The sequence below is a fragment of the Pipistrellus kuhlii genome, unplaced genomic scaffold (assembly GCF_014108245.1).
Source record: "Pipistrellus kuhlii isolate mPipKuh1 unplaced genomic scaffold, mPipKuh1.p scaffold_m20_p_1, whole genome shotgun sequence".
In the NCBI taxonomy this organism is placed as follows: domain Eukaryota; kingdom Metazoa; phylum Chordata; class Mammalia; order Chiroptera; family Vespertilionidae; genus Pipistrellus; species Pipistrellus kuhlii.
The window spans coordinates 191,483,717-191,503,122 of record NW_023425404.1 but is presented as its reverse complement, the minus strand read 5'-3'; the positions used below and the strand labels follow the sequence as shown (position 1 = coordinate 191,503,122).

The 19,406-nt window shown below is 41.5% G+C and overlaps 1 protein-coding gene across 2 annotated transcripts; it reads right to left on the bottom strand.

Annotated features, from left to right (window-relative positions):
* Positions 1–446: 446 nt before the first annotated feature.
* Positions 447–12,436, bottom strand: DCAF16 (DDB1 and CUL4 associated factor 16). 2 transcript variants are annotated; one of them, XM_036419990.2, is made up of 3 exons: positions 12,290–12,436; positions 7,110–7,204; positions 447–4,557 (listed from the first exon to the last, which is right to left on the bottom strand). In XM_036419990.2, exon 3 carries the CDS (start codon positions 3,938–3,940, stop codon positions 3,290–3,292), a length of 651 nt encoding a protein of 216 aa, XP_036275883.1. In that variant the 5' UTR covers positions 3,941–4,557; positions 7,110–7,204; positions 12,290–12,436; the 3' UTR covers positions 447–3,289. The 2 variants fall into 2 exon arrangements, with proteins under 2 accessions (XP_036275883.1, XP_036275882.1); XM_036419989.2 differs by having other exon boundaries at positions 447–4,542.
* Between the last annotated feature and the right edge of the window lie 6,970 nt (positions 12,437–19,406).

Genomic DNA, 19,406 nt, shown 5'->3' with positions numbered 1-19,406 from the left:
GGTTGTTTAGAAATCCTGTTTCCTTAGTTGTTTGATAAGTATTTCTATAGAGAATAAATGTGCCCTTCTTTATCCTAATTATGGTGACTGCCCTGGACCAAAGGCCCATGTAGGGAAAGTATGAAAGTGATAAATTCACTCCTACCCCCACATCCATGACACACAGAAAGAAGTAAAGGATTATGGCTTATTCGGGTGCCTATCCTTTTGTACAACCTGGGATTACTTACTGTGTGAAAAAATGAGTTCAAATGTGGGTCTTGACATCTCACATTACCTTCTTTAGGTATGTTTCTTTCCTAGAGTTGCCAAGTCACCTCCTATCAGAGACACTGTATAGACATAGGCACGACATCTACTGAATTTACTTAGCACTTAGTGAATGCTGAATATGCCTTAAGCACAGCAGGATCATTTGTTGAGAATAAATGACCATACTCTGTTCAGCATGTACAAAGCTGTTGGTTTATTCAGCTACAAAGTTGGGGAAAGGGTTCCTTTAGGAGTGAATAGCAAAAATGTGTCTATGAGCAAGGTATTTTTATACATACACACACACACACGCAACACACACACACACACACACACACACAGAGAAAAAGGAACATATACATCGTATTTTAATTTTTTGATTTCCCTATCTTTCACACCTCCCCTTAAAAAAACAGGTTGTGTGACACAATGTATTCTCACATAGAGTTGGTACACCATACTGGTGTGAATTTGTATCTACCTCCTTGAGAGCAGATATGTCAAGCCGAAGGTACGAATTTGCACAATTTAACCGTTATGAAACAAATGACTATAGACAGTGGAGTCTTCATAAGCGTCACATGTCTACTGGCCACATTCCCTCTTTTGTACAACCTAGAAGGAAGACCATGGGACAAATACATCCATGCCAATGAATAGAGGATCAATCAATGCCTCAACAGAACCTGTTGAATGGGGACCCAATGTGGAACTAGATGATATGACAGGAAAAAGAATTGTCAAAATTGCGCTTGCTATGATGTTCTGTCTCGTAAAGAGGCCTCAACAGAATCCTATGCAACAGGTCAATAAGAGATTTAACGTACTTCATGTGACCTTGTATTCAGGCACCAACCATTGATCCAGATCCGGCTCTAGATCTTCGTGAGTCCACCGAGTGGCTGAGTTCTGAGGAACTTGACGTGAAGATCCTTAACACACTCCTATTCATTGATGATAGTGATCTTCCTGGGCCCACTTCAAGAGCGTTTGTTACCCGACTTCGGCTGATTTCATCATTTGCAGAGATGACACCTTATACAATAATCAGCTCTCTTATAAATGATGGTTTCTCAAGGGTGATGATGATTCAACAAGTAACTGCTGATGCTGTAAGATTCATCAAGCTTGAGAAGCTTATTCAACAACATACTGAGAAGAAGTTTCAATACTTGAAGATTCTTAAGCTTGGGGGTCATTACCTACTCACTCAGCAATCGTTCCCTCATCTCTTTAGAGCTGCTCTCTTGTTCAAAAGAAAACGCAAGGGAACATTCAAGGATTACAGAACCACAAGAGAACTCAATGCAGAGGTCTCCGAACAAGAGAAGAGGTGCTGCAAGAACCGCCGTTCAAGAAGATAAAGCTGGCACAACTTGACCATGAAGGCTTAAAGACTATTTATGGGATGTCAAATGAGGATGTTGACTCAGTTGTAAATGCAGGTGAAAAGACCAAAGAGCTAATCATGAGCAATTTGTTGCAGTTACCAAAGTCCTCGAGAGGCTTGCATCAGGAATGGAGCATCTTCCACCGAGAGACCAGACTACATCATGAAGAGACTATGAAAGTTATCCGATGACTACCAATTATCTACCTCACTTTACAGCCATTTAAGAAAAAACAAACAAAACAAACAAACAAACAAACAGGTTGTAACATTTTAAAAACCAGTTTCACAGAAAACATCTACATAGGAACAGTTTCTGATACATTCAGTTACACTAAGTGTATATGGTTTCAGTTCAATCATTTTCTACCAACAAACATTTTTCTATCAATTACAATCTCTTCCTTTTTTTCTTTAAGACAACTAAGGCTCAGCAGAAAATACCATTTTGGTTATAAACACCCTTCTCTTTCCTAAAGTTGCTACACATTTACAGAATTTGTGATTCTATTAATGCTTTAAGATTTTGATGCCACATTGTAGATAGCACTTAGTTATGGAGAATAGGAAAAAGCAAAACTAAACTAAGGGGGTATAAGATAAATCTTTAACAATCTATTTTTGAGCCCTTTAGATGCCGTCAACCAAGACCATACACAGGTTTCAGTCTTTATAGTGTGAAAAGATCGAACGGTCTCATGCATTTTATTTATGTTGACTTTTACATTTTGACTCATCTAAATACACTGCAAGACCCATTTACAAGAGTACATATACGTTCTTGTTTATATAGATCTAAAGCTAATATATGTAGGAAAACAATGATACTAAAAAACTCTAACTTCAGGTTATATTAGGCTGAGACTTTCCATAGTAAGGTTCTTTCCATTTAGAAGCGATCCTGGAAAGTTTGCAATGGATGGGAAAGTGCATTAAGTGCTGTACCAGGAAACATACAGACTGAAATACTTTAATCCACTAGCAGTTAGTATAGAAAACATAAATGCTCTCTTATAATCCTTTCTCTTTGGTCTTTTGGAATGTATTTCATTTCCTCTTGACTAAAGTCTGGGTGCCAAGATGCAGGAAATAAATTCCTTATAGAATAGGTGCCTGTTTAATGCCATAAGCAGACCTATCCATATAAAAGCTGTGAGATAAACCATATTCCCACCTTTGCAACTACCTCCCTAAAAATGAATGTCAGAGAAGGGTATGCTTAGGGAAGGTACTACTCGGAGTAGCTAACCTCCCACTTTCCACAGTGGCTGCTGTGAAGGCTGGGTAAGAAGAGTAGCCTGCCCTGTCCTTCCCATCAATCTTTAGATACCTAGAGTTAGAGTCTATTCAGTTAGGCAGAGTAAACTGGGGAGAACTGAATGTGGAGAGTAGTCAATTTATTTTTTGCAACCCTGTTCCTTTTGACGAATTCTCTATTGAAGTTCTTGTTTTTCCACAGGATCTGTCAAAGTGAGTGCTCACAATGCATGTTTTCTGTAGTTGATTGATGGGCCCCTTGGATAGATATTCAGCTTGTCAGGACAGGGCAGTTTGGCTGAGAAGGCTTTCCTTTCTCAGCTCTGGGCTGTGTAACTTGCACTGCTTTCTCAATCAGAAACAGGAGATACCAGAGCAAAGGGTGAATCTTTACAGGGATGTAGTTAGGAGTTTGTTAACTGCCTTCTGGAAGTCAGTGTAAGAGTAAGTGGTATTGATGGGTTCAGTGCGGGTTGTTTCCTTAACTGTTTTAGTTAACCAGCCACAGCAACAACCAGAAACACACGAATTAGGGATCTGTTTTAGGAATTCAGGGATGGGAGTGGCTCTACTCAGGGTTCGGCTTAACTGTTTGGTGGCAAATTGCAGCGCTCCATTTAGAGTAGCGTGATCTCTGGAAAGCCGGCTGGGACTTGTCAGCGGCTTTTGAAAAGGTGGGACGCCACAAGAAGCCAGAGGTGGCCACTCAGGAATGGGTTCGAGTTTGGGTACACAGTGGGAGCAATGGGAGAGCCTTAGACCTATCTCTCGAAGTATATGGACTGGTGTGTTTGGATCTAAGAGTTTAGCATGATACAACCAGGAATTAGGATTTAAAGGTCTCCAAGTAGTTGAATATTTTAAAAGGCACTTAACCTGCCAGGCAAGACTCTCCAGAGGTGTCAGGTTGGGCACCACAGGGTCCTCTTCTTCAGAGGAATCCCACTCTTCCCCAGAACTCTCATTTAGGTAGTTAGCGTTTTCTTCTTCCTCACTTTCTGATTCTGATAAGGGACCAGGAGAGGGGTTTCTGGGACCCATTGGAATAGAAAAGAAAGAACCAGAAAAAGGTAACAATTGAAGCCAGCAAAACACTAACACTGGCAAACAGAACAAAAGATGAAAAATCCTTTCAACAAGATTACCTTGCCTGTTTCTGAGTCCGTTACACACACAGTATGCCTCTGGCTTGCACCGCTACGCAGTTCTTTGAGATTATGTTGTATATTCTTCACTTACAAAGAAGACATCTCGGCTTTCAGGACCAGTTCAGTGTGTAAGTCAGTCACTTACCAGTGGCACAGGTCAGTCTCTCTCCTTTAAGTCCTGGCTACCCAAGAAGAGAAGGATCTTCATATAGGCAAGCTGATTTTCTTAGCTTGGTCTCAACTGGCTGTGATACTCTGAAGAGACACTTGTGTCCTCTGTTTTGTTGTTAGGGATATTATATCTACTTGGTAATGAAAAGAAGCTCAGTGGTCGGCTTCACAGTCTGCTGGTGCAGCAAATGTTGTGCAAGGGATGGTGGGATGAGTTGTCAAGGACATCTGGTGAGCACGGATCCGATGTTTTCCACAAGTGGTGCAAACGCCCTTGGAAACTGGTGACTTAGCTGTTGGACTACCTGGAAAGGTAGCCTTAACCTGTAAATGAGAAGACTAGACACGATATTAAAGCCTGAAAGCACTAGGTAACATCACTGTCTATCTGTGGATATCCAAGAACACTGATGCTGAACAAGAAATCTTCTTGACTTTCCCATCTCTACTTTATAGGTGTAGGCAGATTTTCCTATTGGGAATGGCTCCTATAATCATAAAATTGGAAAGGAGACCTGGGCCCATTTTAATCCTTTGTTGGTACATATCTGGGCCAGCTTGTTTTTACATATGCAGTTTGAGCCCAGAAAATTATTTCCACAAAGCAGATCCCTTATGTCTCGAACTCCAAGTAGAGAGCTATAAAAACTATTTTATTTATATCTTTTTTACCTTTAGCTATGCTTGGTGGGATTTAGTTTTAAGAGACGTGTGTCCTGCTTGTAGAGCTGCTAGATATTAGGACATTTGGTGGGACCCAGAGGTGGTGGTCATATGACCCCATTCTCCAGGTAGTTGAAGATGGCAGGTATAAACCTTAATACAATAGGAATTACACTGAATGTAAACAGGTTAAACTCACAATTAAAAGGCAGATAGATACTCAGACTGGATTAAAAAAACAAAACAAGATTCAATAATGTCGTTAACAAAAGACATCTTAAAGCAAACAAAAACAACAAAAAACAACATAGAAAGGTAAAAAAAGAAAGAAAAAAAAAAGAAAAAAGACAGCAATTTTAACATACAACAACAAAAGATTTTAAGCCAAAAATTATAGGGTCAGAGATGGAAGTGACCATGAATGAAACAATGGTATTCGATGTTATTTGAGGATTTGCTGTTCTTATCATATATTCACCTGAAAACAATACTCAAATTTTCTTAAGTAACCACTAATAGAACTGAAGGGAGAAATGTAAGCAAGGATACAAAAAAGCATGAAAATCAGTTAAAATATTAATGTACTTTGAGTATTACATGATTAAACAGAACAATACCAACCAACCGATATTGGAGGATGCACACACACAAATAGATCATGCATAAGGTTATAAAGTATAACTAGGGCCATTTGATTCAGAGTAAATCTCTGACCACCATGCAATAAAAGTAGGTATTAAGTGTTACTTAAAAGTACTCCCCTGGGAAGGGCGGGTTCGGGTAGAACCCGCTCTTTTTGTGGGAAAAAACCACCACAAAAGGGACATCTGTAATATTTCAATAATAAATATATATTAAGAGAAAAAAACAATCCTATGCTGAGACATAAATGAATCAGGGATTAAAATGAAAAGTATAAAGATTAAAAATATTAACACCGAATAATAAATGTTAACTCGTTTTAAAATCTCCTACAAAACCTATAAGATACTTTTATTGTCCCCATTTACACAAGGCTTAAGCTACATGGCCAAGGTCACACATCTACTGATAGTCAGAATTTGAACCCAGGGCACTCTTAACTTCTATACCAGTAATACTAACTAGAAAATGCATTACAGAAATACCTTTCACAAGGTAAATTACAAAGTAAAAAAAAATGATAAATTCGATGACATCAAAATTAATTATCTTTTGACTGAACTAAAGACATTAAGAACAAAGTTTACAAATCAACAATAAGAAGTAGCAACCTCAGTAAAGAAATAGGCAAAGGACAAAAATATCCAATTTACAGAAGGGAAAAGCCACGTTATTAGCCATATGAGTAAAGGGATACCACACTATTCCATTTGTTTGGCAAAAAATTAGAAAGCTGGAAAATATCAGTGTTAGTGAAGAGACCAAAGGAACTCCTTTGGAAACTAATAATTATAGACTGGGAGAACCTTTCTGAGAGCAATTGGCAGCACTACTTAGCCAAACTATTTGCACACCTCACAATCTAGCAATTCTACTCTTGAGTAAATAAAGCAAAAAAATTCTCTTAAGACCAACATGCATTCTGATGCTTCATCTTTGATAGTAAAAAATTAGAAGCTTTCTAGGTTTCCATCACTGGAGGAGTGGGTAGGTAAAATGTGGTGAAAGCACATTAGAAGTACCGTATACATTGCAAATGGCTGGACTAAAAACATAGCTCTAAATGGAAAAAGCAAAATCCAAAATAGCAAATCCCATTTACGCCATTCTGTAGGAGGGATTTTAAAAATGAGTTGGCAAGCATCACTAGTTTCAAATACACATGAGTTGTAGAAATAAGGTCATATAGTATGGCTTCATGTCATTATTAGTCTTCTCAAAAATATTTCTCTGTCTTCTACACATTCTAATTCAGAACCCATCAGTGTCTGGCACATATTAGGGTCTTAGCAAGCTTTTTGAAAAAAAATTAATGAGGGAATGATGAAGGCCTGCTGTAACTATAGAAATATGTTCTATTTTGATTTGAGGGAGCCAGAAATCCCAAATTATACTTAACTGACTTGTTAATATGTTGGACAAAGACACATTAAAGTTTTTTAAACAAGATCAACACAGATGATGCTACTAAAGCAATATAAAGGGAACTACTTATAATTTCATCTTTTAAGAGAAACAAAGCAAATAGTTTTAAGTTTATAATATTATTATATAGTTCAATCTGAAAAAGAAAACTCAAAACATACCGTAAGTCTTTATTTTATTGAGACAGGAGAAGCTGTTGGTTTTAATTCTTCTGTCCTCTTACATTTTTATTATTTTTCTTTCAACCAAATTCCATCTGCAAGATCAAGTACACTTAAGTTATTACTCAAAACATGCTGTAAAAGGCTCACTCAAGGAGAAATAAAACAAAGATTTTTTGCAGGCATATGTAAATTCTAGAATGAATTCATTACAGTTTTTTTCTTTATATCACATGTGCAGTTTTCCCATATCAAAACTGAATTACCACACCTATTCTATATATGCTCATGTAGAATTCACCTTTAAAGAATGCGTTTTCTGAAATTTTGTAACTAAACAGCCTTATCATACAAATTCTTTAGTTTTGTTATTTCTTCAACAAAGTCTCCCAAGGACAGAAAAAGATTTATTCCCAAAGTTGCTATTATTTGTTCTTTTCCCGCAAAGCACTAAAAATAAAATTCAAGAAATAGGCTAAGGTTCAAGAGAGTGAAACTATAGTGTTTAAATTGTATTGTAGCATCTTCTTTTTTGGTTTACTAGCTTTAATCAAGTATGATTGACAAATTTAGATATTTGAACATGAATGTGATATTTTGATATATGTATTCATTACAATTACCACAAACTAACATTATCACCTCAGTTACCATTTTTTGTGGGTGGTGAGAACACTTGAAATCTACCTTCTCAAGTTTCAAGTATGCATACTAATTATTTTTTTTCATATATTTTATTGATTTTTTTACAGAGAGGAAGAGAGAGGGATAGAGTTAGAAATGTTGAGAGAGAAACATCTCATCAGCTGCCCCTGCACTCCCCCTACTGGGGATGTGCCCACAACCAAGGTACACGCCCTTGACTGGAATGGAACCTGGGACCTTTCAGTCCGCAGACCCACGCTCTATCCACTGAGCCAAATCTGTTTTGGCCATACTAATTATTATTATTTTTTAAAAATATATATTTTATTGACTTTTCACACAGAGGAAGAGAGAGGGACAGAGAGTTAGAAACATCGATGAGAGAGAATCATCGATCAGCTGCCTCTTGCACACCCCCTACTGGGGATGTGCCCACAACCAAGGTACCGTATTTTTCGGACCATAAGACGCTCCGGACCATAAGACGCACCAGTTTTTAGAGAAGGGAAATGAAGAAAAAAAGATTCTGAAACAAATAGTGTCCTAAAATATTTTATGTGCATTAAAACCCAACATCACAGTCAAACACATGTAATCAACCCTGTAAAGTAAACAGCAGCATTTAGAACCATTTTAGAGCCGGGCAAGCACACAGAGACCACACAGGGCCGGGCAAGTAAAAAAACTTTTTTTAAAAAGTATATGTGTAGGCTATATTTGGACCATAAGACGCAGGGACTTTTTCCCCCCACTCTGGGGGAAAAAAAGTGCATCTTATGGTCCGAAAAATACGGTACATGCCCTTAACCAGAATCGAACCCGGGACCTTTCAGTCCGCAGGCCGACGCACTGAGCCAAACCGGTCCTGGCCCATACTAATTATTAACTATAGTTACCATGCCGTACATTAAATCTCCAGAACTTACTCATCATGGATCTCTACTTTCTCTCCACCTTCCAGCTACTGGTAACTTCCATTATACTGTTAAGAATTTGACTTTTTTTAGATTCCACATGCAGTATTTGTCTTTTTGTGTCTGCATTATTTCACTTAGCAGAATGTACTCCCAACTGATCCACATTGTTGCAAACTGCAGGATTTCCTTCTTTTTAAAAGACTGCATGTTCCATTCTGTGTATCTCACATCTTTATGCATTCATCCATTGATACTTAGGCTGTTCCCACATATTAGCTACTGTGAATTACGCTGCAATAAATGTGGGAGTGCAAATATATCTTTGAGATAGTGACTTTATTTCCTTTGAACATATACCCACAAGTGAGATGGCTGGATCACTTGGTTGTTCTATACCGTTTTCTGTAACGGCTGTATCAATTTACATTCCCACCCACAGGTATAAGGTTTCCTTTTCCCCCACATCTTTGCCAACATATTTTCTTTTTCTTTTTTTTTTTTTTAAAATATATTTTATTGATTTTACACAGAAAGAAATTGAGAGGGACAGAGAGTTAGAAACGTCGATGAGATAGAAACATGGACTAGCTGCCTCTTGCACACCCCCTACTGAGGATGTGCCCGCAACCAAGGTACATGCCCTTGACAGGAATCGAACCTGGGACCTTTCAGTCCGCAGGCCGACGCTCTATCCACTGAGCCAAACCGGTCCCGGCTTCTTTTGACTTTTTAATAACAGCAATCCTAACAGGTGCCAGGTGTTATCCTATTGTAATTTTGATTTGCATTTGCCTGATAGTGATGTTGAACACCTTTAGGCTGACCTCTGTTGGCCATTAATACGTCTTCTTAATGAAAAATGTGTATTCAGACTTTTGCTCCCATTTTTAATTTTTTAAATTAAAAAATATTTTTTATTGATTTTAATAGAGAGGAAGGGAGAGAGATGGAGAGTTAGAAACATTGATGAGAGAGTAACATCCATCAGTTGTATCCTGCACACTCCCCACTGGGGATGTGCCTGCACTCAAGGTACATGCCCTTGATCTTCGAGAATCAAACCTTCGACCCTTGAGTCTGCAGGTCGATGCTCTATCCACTGAGCCAAACCAGCTAGGGCAATTTTTTTGTTTTGTTTTATATTAGGTTGTATGAGTTTCTTATATATTTTGGATAATAACCCCCTTTGAAATAAATGATTTGCAAATATTTTGTCCCACTGCAGGTTACCTGTTCATTTTGCAGGATATTATCTTTTAAAAAGTTTCCAGATTATAATGTTCAAAAAGTACTGAAAATGTTATTCATCCAAATAAATAAATAAATAAATAAATAAATAAATAAAATTAAAATATAGTTAGGCTGACCTCTGGTGGCCAGATGCCTTATCCTTTGGTAACTGACAAAACTGTATGAAGTGCCCTGGCTAGTTTTGCTAAGTGCACACCTGCAGACTGAATGGTCCCCAAGGACGTTGGTTGCAGGCTCTATCCCAGCTCTGGTTGGGAGACAAACAATTGATGTGTCTCTCTCACACTGATGTTTCTCTCTGTCTCACCTCCTCCCTCCCACTCTCTTTAAAAATCAATGGAAAAATATCCTCGGGTGAGAATTAACAACAAAGAAAATCATTTCTCATTTGTGGCAAGGTAGCCAACTAAAATACAGTAAAGGAAATAATATTGTTAGAAACTTCAAAAACAAAGCTACGAAGGTAGCAGGCATCCAAAGCATGAGGAGAGCTGAGCAAGTAAAGGCCATAAAAGAAAATGCCTCCAAATATTAGTTTGTCCTAGTTAGCTTACCAGTTGATTGAGTTTACATAAAAAAAACAAATGGTATATGTAGAAGTTCTCAAAGTAAGAATAGGTCTGTACTATCCCTTTCTGTATTCACTCTCTTTAGGTGTCTATTGAGCATCTGAAATGTGGTTAGTAAAATAATGCCCAATTTCAAAGACTTAGCAGAAAAAATATAAATTATCTCATTAATTATGTTTACATGTTGAAATGTTGTAGATATATTTGATTAAAAAGTAGATGCCCTTCCTAGGCTACTTCCACCACAACTTTCTGGTCAGTGTACATTTAAGCTATAAATAGTCTATAAATGTTATCAGTATCTTTCATGCATTCTTAGGCCTCTAAGTAACTTATTAGGTAAAAATGCTTTTTCAGAAATTAGACATCTTGATCATTTTGAAATTATGGGCAACCCAAATGCTTTCACATGAATTACTTTGAATACCTAAATGTTTAAGGAATTAGGAATATGAAGAGAATGGATGAATCAATTATGGCATATTTATATAACTATAGCAATACTATAGCAACCTGTGCCTCAGTTTCCTCATCTTAAAAGAAGGTAAGTTACTTCACAAAGGTTGTCTATAAAGATTAAATGAAGTAAAGTGTTCACACCAACCAGTCAGTGTCTGGCACCTAAGTGTCCACAGATATGTTATTATGAAAACATCAATATGAGTAAACCTTAAAAAAACAGTACTGATTAAAAAAGGGAAATTGTATATTTGAATATTCATATTAGAACATGAGAACAATCGAGTATACTTATTCAGAGATGTATTTATAAATTATTAATATATAAAAGTTAACAGTGAATTCAAAAAATTCGTTACTACTGGCTCTAACAATAAAGTGCTCAAACCAGTGTCTGGCACATAAAGGTCCACAAATGTAAGTTATTATTATAAAAATATCAACATGAATAAACCTCAAGAACAATACCGATCGAAAAAAAGGAAATTAAGAACATGACTTTTCATATTAGAACACAAAACAATCGAGCATATTCAGAGATGTATTATCTATTATTATTACTACTACATAAAAATTAAGTGAATTCAGAAAATCCGTTATGCTAGGGAGGGAAGGTGATTCAATAGGAGAAAAGATGTAAGGGCAGCTCTGTAATCCACTTCTTTCTTTGTGTGTGTGTGTTTTTTTTTCTCATTGATTTCAGAGAGGGAGGGAGAGGAGAATCACTGAGTGGCTGTTTCCTTCACGCCCCCCAAAGTGGATTGAGCCTCTAACCCGGGCATGTGCCCTGACCCAAATCGAACCCTGTTCACCTGGTTCATCGGCCGAGGCCGGGCTGTAACCTATTTCTTTAGATGGCTGTGAGCACTGAGATGCTCACTCTGGTCTGATACAATTAATTCCACTAAAAAAAGTTTAAAGGCTCAGTTCCCCCTGAAGGCAGCACTCCTTTATAAACAAACAAACAAACAAACAAACAAACAAACAAACATTTCTTTAGCTTAACCACCCTGTGAACGCTGGTGCCATTCTGTCCCGTTTAGTACCCGGTCGGTGCCCACCTTTGTGAACCAGGCCTCGAAAGGAGGCCCCCGTAGAGCAGCTGCATCTACACTGAATGGCCGCCTGGCTCCCCCTCTGCAGACCTCCCACCAGCCGAGGGCCCAGGCTGGGAAAGGCCGCGGCCGCCTCCATCTGCAGATCCCGTCTCCCTTCGCGGCAGCAGCCGGCCGCGGCCCTGCCCTCAGCTCTTTCCCTTCTCCACGGGCTCCAAACGAACCCCCCTCCCAGCTCCCTGCTCCCCTTCCGCGGGATCCCCCCGGCAGACTGCCCTTCTCACCCAAGGAGCATTTCTTTCCGCCTCACGCCCCGCCGCACGCTCTGGCGAAGGCCAGCGCGGCCACCCGACTCGCCCTGTCCATCGGGCACTACTTCCGGGCGAGCCTTCGCCCCGCCTCTTCTTAGAAACGTCACTTCCTACCCGACAACGGCTGCTTAAACCGCTACGTTGGTGGGTGGTCTTCCCGCCGCCGCCTCGGCAGTCTCGCGATATTTGCCTCTCCCGGGGGAGTAATTTAAATGCTGGGGCGGTAATCACGCCCTGCGAGCTCCGAGGCCCGTTCTCACCCCTCCCCATGGTTAAATGGAACCAAAATCACCAAATAGCAAGTTAATTACCAGGACCTGGCTCTCCCCATAAATGTACATACTGTTTGTTTTGAATGGAGCCGTGAGAAGACTAGGACAATGAATTTCGGAGAAATAAAGTATTCTGGGGTCCAAGAAAAATAATTACTACTAGTTCAGAAAGGCTAAATATGATGAAGTATTAAAGTATTAAAGCCACTGGTGATCTTGAGTTCATGAAGCATACTTTTAGGAAAGTGGTACCCAGGCATATTGAGAATGAAAGGATGCTGGGGGAAAAATCCTTTCATTGTCAAAATACACCTTTTTCCCCCCAGGAGAAATTAATATCTCAGGAGAGAAATTCATGTCAATTCCCTTTTGATGGTTTGCTAATTCAGTTTTCTAAATGACTTTAGTTTGTCTGTGTTACGGCTAATGCATTCAGCATTCTTAGAGTAATGTTGGCTGATCTGGGGGTGGAAATGGGGACATCAGAACAGGGTGTAAAAGGACAACTTCCCAGTAACATTCTTTCTGGATCAGGCGCCATGACATTAAAGACTTGGGAGTTTGAGTTTAGGCCCTCAGCTGTTCGGCCACAGCATTTCCGTGAGTCAAAAAGTATTTAATGACGCCAACACAGAGCAGACTTCTCACTTGGCTCTCAGCACACGCCAAAGGGCAGGTTGCCTGTGTCTCTGTCCCACCAGAGTCAGCGGTAACTTCCCTGAGCCTTTCGTCTCCCTAATTTCTTGGGGTCATCGTTTTATTCACTGGTTTCCAGAAAGCCAGTGATGTGTACAGTGATGTGTGACACCAGCTTATATTCTGCCTCGGTGACCTCACGATAACCTCAGAGTCCTGGCCCAATCACAATGACTACCTTCCAGCCCTCACACCTGCATGGGGGCTCCATGCTCTTTGAACACCACCTGCTGGGAACCAAGATCAACAGTAATTAATATAAATGTGAGAAGTCCACCAGAAGGCTGAGTTTGGACTCTGGTATTCACAGGGTGAATTTGCATCTTATTACCTACTGCTGACTCAGTGGCCTAAAGCAAACTCCCCCCTAACCTGATAATCTTACTGTTTACTAAACATTACCACTGATAAGTCCCTTTGCATTCCTAAAAAACAATTGTGTATTCTAGTAAATAAAAGCAGTAGGAAATGGAGACTCTGGTGGTACTTAACTACTACAGTTAAGCTTTTCCCTGGCTTCCCCCCATCACTTCAAAATTAACTTTTCTAGTCTAGTGTGTCAATTTTCATGTCAGCTCTTTCTCCAAACCTTTGAACCCTAGAGCCACGCTGGCTGTGGCTTTTCACACCGCCCACCTGGGGCTCACCTGTACTGTGGAGGCTTCTTCCTGCTTCATCAGTAACTGCACCAGCTCTGGCTCCCACAACCCAGAAATGGCCTCCACCAGCGAGCTGCCGTCATCAGCTTCTCCAACAAGGTCTTCTTTGCAAAGCTTTGCTTCCACCGCTCCATTCCTGTTTCAAAGGGGATGGGAGTGTCACCTGTTGGGAGTCCTGTGAGTCTTGCAGCAAGAGGAGGGACAATCGGAGTTTGAATGGTGGGAGCCTTTGCTGCCTTATTCAACAAACTCTCCCCAAAGGACTGAGTCTGCTGGGAGGAGTAAGACCTTGTCTCCCCATTTGCTGGGGATCGGCAAGGTCAGGCTCCCGGCATTCAGTCAGCTCCTCAGGCTCCAAGATGGCTCTGTCCCCTCTCAGGGGAGGGAGCTTCCTGCATTTGCTGAGATCCTGTTTCCCAACTGTTCCCAGAGGTTGCATGAGGGAGTGGACACTGCAGCCCATGGCTACCATCCTGCCTCCACCATGTCCTGCTCCACCACCCCCTTCCACCTCTCTTCAGTCAGGTCACCCCACCTTCCTGAGCCGCTGCCCTCCTCTGTGAACAGAAAAGGAGAGGCAGAGGGGAGGATGAGTCCTGCATCTTTTCTGTGTGACCTTGGAAATTCGAATTTATCTCTTCTAGCCTCAATTTTTCATTTCAAAATGTATCAACTGCAACTCTCTGTTGCCAAAAAAAAGGGAAAAAATAAATCTCTAAAACTGGTTTGGCTCAATGGATACAGGGTTGGTCTGCGGACGTAAAGGTCCAGGGTTCAATTCCAGTCAAGCGCATGTACCTTGGTTGCAGGCACATTCCCAGTAGGAGATGTGCAGGAAGGAGGCAGCTGATTGAAGTTTCTCTCTCATCGATGTTTCTAGCTCTTGATCTCTCCCCTTTCCTCTCTGTAAGAAATAAAAAAAAATTTTTTTAAAGAAGAAAAAACAAAAAACAAAACTATTGGTGTCCTATTGCTGCTGTAACAAATGACCATAAACTGGGTGGCTCAACACAACACAGCTCTTGTCCTATGGTTCTGGAGGTCCGCAGTCCTCCCATCAGGTGCTGATGGGGCTGTTTTCCTGAGTGTTAACTCTGAGGGCATCTAGTCAGTGTCTCTCTTTCTCTTGTTCTCTTTCCTCCTGCCTCCTAACACCACGTTCCCACTGACCGGTCCAGCTCTGAGCAGGGGCCTCTAGTCCAGTCAGCTGTGGACCAGGGCGGGTTCACAGGGTCCAGAATGGCTGCTGTGCCAGGCCATCGCTGCCATCCCAGGCAGGGTGGAGGGGAGACTGGTACACCCCACCAGGGGGCCGGTGCCAGCTCGGAGGAGGAGCTGGGCAGATGGCACAGGTGTCCCCTGCTGTGCCCAGTGTGATGCTTGTTCCTCCCACTTTCCCCACAGGCCCCCGAGGAGCTCTTGGAAAAGGAGTCCGGCCAGGGCCTCCAGACCCAGCAGCAGGCCCTCCGGCTGGAACGCCCAGCCTTGGAGGAGAAGGTCCCACAAGAGGCCCAGGGGGAGCAGGCGAGGATGCAGGCTCCGCTGCTAGGTACACACCAGCCACACCCCTACGGGGTCCGCATGGGGAGGCGGGTTTGCGGGGGAGGATGAGGGAGGGGACCAGGGCAACTCTCCTGGTTCTGCCAGCAGCTTTGGTTTCCCCGAAAATAAGACAGTGTCTTATATTAATTTTTGCTCCCAAAGATGCGCTAGGTCTTATTTTCAGGGGATGTCTTATTTTTCCGTGAAGAATACGGTACACATTTACTGTGAAATGAAAATAAAGGAAATTTATTACCTGTATACGGTATGGTAGTACGGTAGTTGTCAACACAAACCAGACAAACTGTGAATCCTACAGTATCAAGAATTTACTCATTTATTCAATGACAATCATGTCATCATCCTCTGGAACATCATCATAACCATCCAATTCCTGAATCTCCTGGTGAATTTCTTGTGACTCCATTTCTTTCAGAATCAGTGGACCAAATCTTTCATGTTTAGCAATAGCACTGTCTTTAAATGAGTACTTCTTGTCAAGGTATCCTGCTCGCAGTGCATTTGCAATGCAACTGTCAGTGATTTTCTCCCATGAATTCTTCACCCAAGTCACAACTTCTTGCAGTTTAGGTTTCACAAAGTTTCCACACTGATTTCTCTCCATTCTATTTTCAACGTAGTCATTAATTTCCATGTGCAAATTGTCTTTGAATGGCTTGTTTATTGCAATATCCAGAGTGTGGAGATAGGCTGTCATTCCTGCAGGAATCATTATCTGATCTATTTTTCTTTCTTGAAGAAATGTCTTCATGTCTTTAGCGCGGTGAGTGCTGGCTGCATCCCAGACTAGCAGACCTCTTTGGCTCCCTCGCATAACAAGCGGCAGCATTAAATCGACCCACTTCCTTATAACTGCTTGTGTGGCCCAGGCTTTTTCAGTTTCAAGAATAAAAACACCCAAAATACGTTCAATCTTTTCCTTCTTGCCCTTAGAAATGATTAAAGGTGGGATTTTAGTGCCATCCAGACGAATTGCCAAAATACAGGAAACACGTGCACTTTCGTAAGCAGTGGAGGGAATGTAGGCTAAGGAAGCACCCCGCTGTTCAATTGTTGTTTGAGATGATTGGCCCATAAACACTGCAGTTTCATCCATAGCTATCATGTTGGAAAGATTGTATTTAGAGAAGTCAGCATCATCAATAAAGGACTTGAATGCAAGTGCTCGCTTAATAACTTGAGTATCTTCCAACCTAAACAATGTTGTAGATCTTCTTAAAGACAGCTCACTTCGCTGAAGGAAATTGTCCAGCCAGTGTTGTGATGCTTTGAAGTCTTCAGGGGCTATGTCAAACTGTGGTGCCATTGCAAGGGCAAATTCTTGAATCTGAGCCCTATTCACAACTGAAGCCTTTGCTCTCCTGTCAACAACCCATTCACAGATCAGGTCTTCCAGCTCGGAAAATAATGGTTGCCGACCTGATCCACACTTGCGCTTTTTAGCATTTCCCTTGTCCACTTGTTCAATGAGGTTACCATACTCTGCTCGCCATTTTCGGACCAATCGCATACTCAACATCTTCTCTTTGCAGAAAACAGTAAGATTTTGGCCCCAAGAGTCTTCCACGATTCCTTTCTTGTACTCCACAGAGTAGCTTTTTCTTTTTGTGCTCATTTCTAGGGGTAAAAAAAAGGAATTGGGGTATCAAGGTGGGGAGAGGGGGATCACTTAAAATGACATAGGGGGGATCAAAGGGGGAAATCAAAATGGCACAGGAGAATCAGAGGGGGGATTACCATTTTAGTAACCCCTTTTGATCCTCCTGTGTCATTTTGATTGCCCCCTCTGATCCTCCTGTGTCATTTTAAGTGATCCCCCTCCCCCCACCCCTGTGCCACTGAACACCTTCATCAGACATCCCCCCTATCCCTTTATCAGACATTTACCCCCTGGGGCCTGCCTGGGGACTGTCACTGGGCTTGCTGGGGCCTGGATCTGGGCTGGAGCAGGGTCTGCCACTGACTGAGAACCTTCAGTCCTCATGAGGGCGGCCGCGAGCATCAGGTAGTGTCACCAGAGACAGACCAGCCTTCACCACCTTTGCCGCGTCCCGTCCACTCTAATCCTCCTGTTCTTCTACAGGCATCTGCGAAAGTCTCCTCCTCTCTCCCGCCCCACGCTCACCCCTCACTCCAACCTCCGCTCCGCCTCCACACAGCAGTGACGTCAGGACTCCACGTAATGTCACTGGTTGCTAGATGCCAGTCGGGGCGGCCCTAGCTACCAGTTTACAGTAAATTAATTTTCATTCTGAGACAGAGCCTGGGGGGGGGGGGTGTTTATTTTCGGGGGATGCCTTATATCAATATTTCACTCAGAAGGAAACCTGTAAGTAGGTCTTATTTTCGGAGGATGTTTTATTTTCGGGGAAACATGGTAGTTGTGCGACCTGGGGACCTGGGGTGGGTCACCCTCAGCCGCATCTTCCTTTTTCATAAAATGGAGTTACAATTGCCCTGCCTCATAGGGGTGTAATGTGGATTTGGGGAGATATTGCATAGAGAACACCTAATACAGCATGAGCTCAGTGAAGATCATTCTCATTGTTACTGAATATATCTGCACTTTCTGGGATTGCCTCAATCTCTCATTCCGTTCTGGAGATTTCTGCAAACCTGGGGGGCTGAGGCCTTCCCTGTCTGAGACACACCTGACCTGCAGGAGAGGTCAGTGGGCGAGGGGTGTGAAGGTGAGTAATACACTGGGATGGGGACCGAGATATGCTGGATCGGTGGGTGGATGGATGGATGAGTAGATCTATGGATGGATGGGTGGGCGATAAATGGGACAGAGGATGGACAGGTGGACAGAGAGATGGATAACTGGGTTTGTAGAGGAATGGATGGATGGGAGGGGTGATATATGGACAGACGGATGGACAGGTGGACAGAGAGATGGATAACTGGATTTGTAGAGGGATGGATGGATGGATGGATGGATGGGAAGATGGGTGAATGAATAAGTGGATGGTTGGGTGAGTGGTGGGAGAAGAGGGGAAGGTAATGAATACACTACAGTTCATGCTTTGCTAAAGGGTTTTATTGCCATTTTGTGGTAAAGAATTTTAAAAAATGGGGCAGTGTCTGGATTTTTTTTAAAGAATGCTATAGAAGTTGCTTTATTAAAATTCAATTGAGGAGAAAACATGACCAGGTCAGTTTTTCAGCATAATGTCATCAGAATATATTAAGCTCTTATATGTGTTTAATATACTATACCTTTTGAGACACTTAGTAGGCATTTGGGAAACTTTTCACAACTAATACACTTTCACAATATCACTGATTTTCACTCTAAACATAATTTGTTTTCCAAATATATGCTGAGCACCTGCTATGTACTGAGGTCCATGCTGGTGCTAACCTTATAGCTTATGGAATTATTGGGACAATATTTCAAAAGTCACTTGCAATAACTAAAATATAGTCTTAAAAGCCCATAACAGAAAAACATTAAATTTGCTAGTCCTAAAATTATGTTCTTTTTAACAAAATAAATAAGTCACTGAATAGCGTGCACTCTATCCAAAAATAGTCATTTTGAAAGGATTGCTTCCTCTGACTTTCAATCACGGCAGCGCACACCTAGAACCCAGCACCATCCTCAGGGGAGAAATGTGAGTTTCTGGCTGTTCCTCTCCTGAGTTCAGGAGGGCATGTCTGTTTCTCTGGGTGAGTCTGGTTTTACTAGATTCTGTTTAGATAATGTGCCATCTCTTGCCCCCACATTCCACCCCAGGGGAAGGGTCATGTTCTGTCCCCTTAAGAGTTGGCATAAATCTCAACATTTCAGACTGGGAGACCTGTAACCCCAGAAGAGGTGCTTGTCATTGATAATTTCCTGTTCTCCTCTTGGTCTATGGCAGTGGTCGGCAAACTCATCAGTCAACAGAGCCAAAT

Excerpts from the sequence above, each read along its gene's own strand:
- DCAF16 (XM_036419990.2), bottom strand. The coding sequence starts at position 3,940 with ATGGGTCCCAGAAACCCCTCTCCTGGTCCCTTATCAGAATCAGAAAGT.